General features: G+C 59.8%; 1 protein-coding gene across 1 annotated transcript in view; it reads left to right on the top strand.

Moving 5' to 3' along the window:
• The window catches only part of megf8 (multiple EGF-like-domains 8), a 23,277-nt gene extending 20,373 nt beyond the window's left edge, over positions 1 to 2,904 (top strand). Inside the window, exons 19-20 of the mRNA XM_048620569.1 lie at positions 1,455 to 1,581; positions 1,685 to 2,904. Coding sequence (XP_048476526.1) covers positions 1,455 to 1,581; positions 1,685 to 2,845 — 1,288 coding nt within the window. The 3' untranslated portion in view covers positions 2,846 to 2,904. The remainder of the gene's footprint in view (positions 1 to 1,454; positions 1,582 to 1,684) is intronic.
• Positions 2,905 to 3,118: the final 214 nt, after the last annotated feature.

Genomic DNA, 3,118 nt, shown 5'->3' with positions numbered 1-3,118 from the left:
GGGGGGGGGGGGGGGGGTCACGCTTTTCAGAGAGAGAGACTGTGGAGAATCTCTCTCAAAACGGGGTTGTGTAAGTTTGAAACTCAGAAGGGAGCGTGTGTGGGGCTCGTTGAATACTTTTGTGAAAGGGAGAGAGAGAGGCTTTTGTCAGGCAGGGGAATCACGTTATTCGGGAGCGGTGGGATTGTGGGATTCGGAGCACAGATCAGGCGTGACTTTATGGAATTGGTGAAGCCAGCTGAAGGGTTTGAATGGCTATTCCTGCCCCATGTCTGTGTGTGCCTCATTGCTGTGAAGGTGGTTGGTACTCCGAGATTCTTTGTGTCTGAGTTTATCTTTGAATAAGGCAGACCCAGCAGACAAGACTTGTTACAGAGCTGCAGCTGCAAGGCTGGGTCAGCTCAGGCTCTTTTGGAGTTGGTGGTAGGGGGGAAGCAGAGGGCTAAAGCCAGACCTACACCAGTGGGGAAGGGCCAAGATCCCCCTGTGACACAGGCCTTTGGGAGCTGGGATTCTGTCATTCTCAGACAAAGGAGGAAAGAGGCAGGTGGTTTAGCTGGAAGCCACAGGGAGTGACGTAAATCTGTCACAGAGGCTGGTTAACCTTGTTGGAATTTATGCTCTTCCAGTCTGCAGTTCACTGCAGCGAGAGGTGAATTCAACTTGTGAAGAGTAGTCACCACAGTCTCTCTCTCTCTCTCTTCCCCCCCTCCTCCCTCTGTCTGCCCCTGCCCTCCCCTCCCCATCCCCTCCTTTTTCTGTATTCCCCTCACTCCCTCCATCACACCTGTTCTCTTCCTCCACTGTTTCATTGTGTGTATCACCTTCCCACCATTCCTTGTGGCCCCTCTCTGTCTCTCCTCCCCTTGCTGTTTCTCCTGCTCCCTGCTGCTGCTCCTCTCGTCCACTTCTCTTGGTTTTCTCTCCCTCGCCCTCTCCTTGCTTCCTGCCCGTCTTTCTCTCTTCTTTCGGCTGTCTCTCACCACTCCCTCTCCCTCCACTCTCACTTTTCCCTTTCCTCCCCCTTCCCATCCCTCTCACTTAATGCTCTTTCCCTCCACTCCCCATGTCACCTGGCTCCTCCTGTCTCTCTCGCTCTCTTTCTTTCCCCCCCCCCTCTGTCTCTCTCTCTCCCCTCCCCGTCTCTCTCTCTCCCCTGTCCATCTCTCTGTCTGTCTCTCTCCCGCAATCCCAAACTCTGTCACCCTTGCCCTTACACCCCTCCACCGTTCTCTCTCTGTCTCTCTCCACCATCACTCTGTCTCCCCGACTTGTACCTGCTTTTGTGTCTCTCTCTGTCTCTTTCATTCCACCCCCATATCTGACCCTCTCTGTCTCCCTGCTTCTGTCTCTTTTCTCCATCCCTGCCTTTGCCTGTCCACCCCACCAACCCCTCTGTCTCTCCCTCTCTCCCTCCCCCCTGCCTGTCCCGTTGGTGTCCCCTCCTTTCTCAGGTGTCAGTGCAATGGACACTGGGATAGATGCCGGGTGACCGATGGTACTGAGTGCCAGTGTCAGAACAACACAGAGACCAGCTGCCCCACAGCTCAGACCGACAAGAGGGACTGCTACAAATACCAGGTGGGTGTGACAGAGAGCCTGCGCCCCCCCCCCACTCCCTTGCCCTAGGCCACTCCCTCCTCCCTCACTCCTTATTCACTGACCCCTCCTTTCCTGCCCGCAGTGTGCCCGCTGCAAGGAGAACTTCCTGGGGAACCCGACCAATGGGCGGCAGTGCTACAGGCAGATCACTGTGGAGCAGGAGTACTGCTTCGACCCGACCTCGCAGAGCAACTGCTACCACGAGCCCAACATCAAGAACCTGCCGCTGGGGCGCAGCGTTCTGTTTGCTGTGCAGCCCAAATTCACCAATGTGGACATTCGTATCACCATCGACGTCACCTTCGGCGGCGTCGATGTCTACGTCTCGAACTCGCACTCGGCCTTCACGGTGAGCGTGGACCCGCGAACTGGCTTCCACCGGGTGCAGGTGGGTGACCCCGAGGCGCGGAGGGAGGCCCCCGGACTGAGGCGGAAGCGGTCGGCAGCCTACAACGCCAGCGCGGTGCTGCCCGAGGGCCCGGAGCGGGTGAGGGAGGAGCAGGCGGAGGGTCTCACCACCTACGTGACGGTGGGAAGCCGGCACACGGTGCTCGTGGTACGGGCGGTGAGGGAAAGGCTGGTGGTCACCTACCCATACGAGCTGCACGCCCTCAAGACCCAGCGCTTCTTCATGGTGCTCCTGGGCGTGGGCAACGGGGAGACAGGTGAATCCCAGGGCCTACTCTTCTTCCGGCAGGACCAGGCCCACATCGACCTCTTTGTCTTCTTCAGCGTCTTCTTCTCCTGCTTCTTCCTGTTCCTCTCGGTCTGCGTCCTCCTCTGGAAGCTCAAGCAGTTTGTCAACTTCCAGCAGGAACACCGGCGCCACATCCAGGAGATGAACAAGATGGCGAGCCGCCCCTTTGCCCACTTGGCCGTCTACCTGGAGCCTGACCCCGAGCTGCTCCTCCTGCCCCTCCGCCACCAGCTGGGGCCCAGGCTGAAGTCCAACAGGTGTGAGGGTGGCCTCCTGCCCCAGATCCTCGGCCTGGCCCAGCCCGGCTTCCGGGTGGGGCCCATCACCCTGGAGCCCACCGATGATGGCATGGCCGCTGTAGCCACCCTCATGTGCCAGCTCCCCGGAGGCCCACTGGCCCCTAACCGGGCCTGCCTGGGCTCGGCACTGGTCACCATCCGGCACAACCTGCAGGAATACTGCAGCTCAGTCCACGGGCCTAGTAACTCCAGGAAGGCCGGGGGAGGGGGCGTCAGCCATGATAACCTCACCAGCATGTCCATGTGAGCCATCACCGCGAGGGGAGGGATTAGGCACTGTGAGTGAGGGGAGGGCTGGGATAGGGGTAAGGGGAGTGGTCATCGTGAGGGGGAGATGGTGGGGTAGGGGTATGGGGCGACCGCGGGGGGGGGGGGGGCGGGGATAGGGGTGAGGGAGTTAGCCACTGTGAGGTGGGGGCGGTCTGGGCTAGAGGTAAGGGGATTGGCCATCGTGAGGGGAAGGGGCTGGGGTAAGGGTGTTGGCCACTGTGAGGGGGAGACGGTGGGGCAGGGGTAAGGG

Source organism: Rhincodon typus, chromosome 47, assembly GCF_021869965.1.
Source record: "Rhincodon typus isolate 14 chromosome 47, sRhiTyp1.1, whole genome shotgun sequence".
NCBI lineage: Eukaryota > Metazoa > Chordata > Chondrichthyes > Orectolobiformes > Rhincodontidae > Rhincodon > Rhincodon typus.
This window is presented reverse-complemented; position numbering and strand designations above follow the sequence as displayed.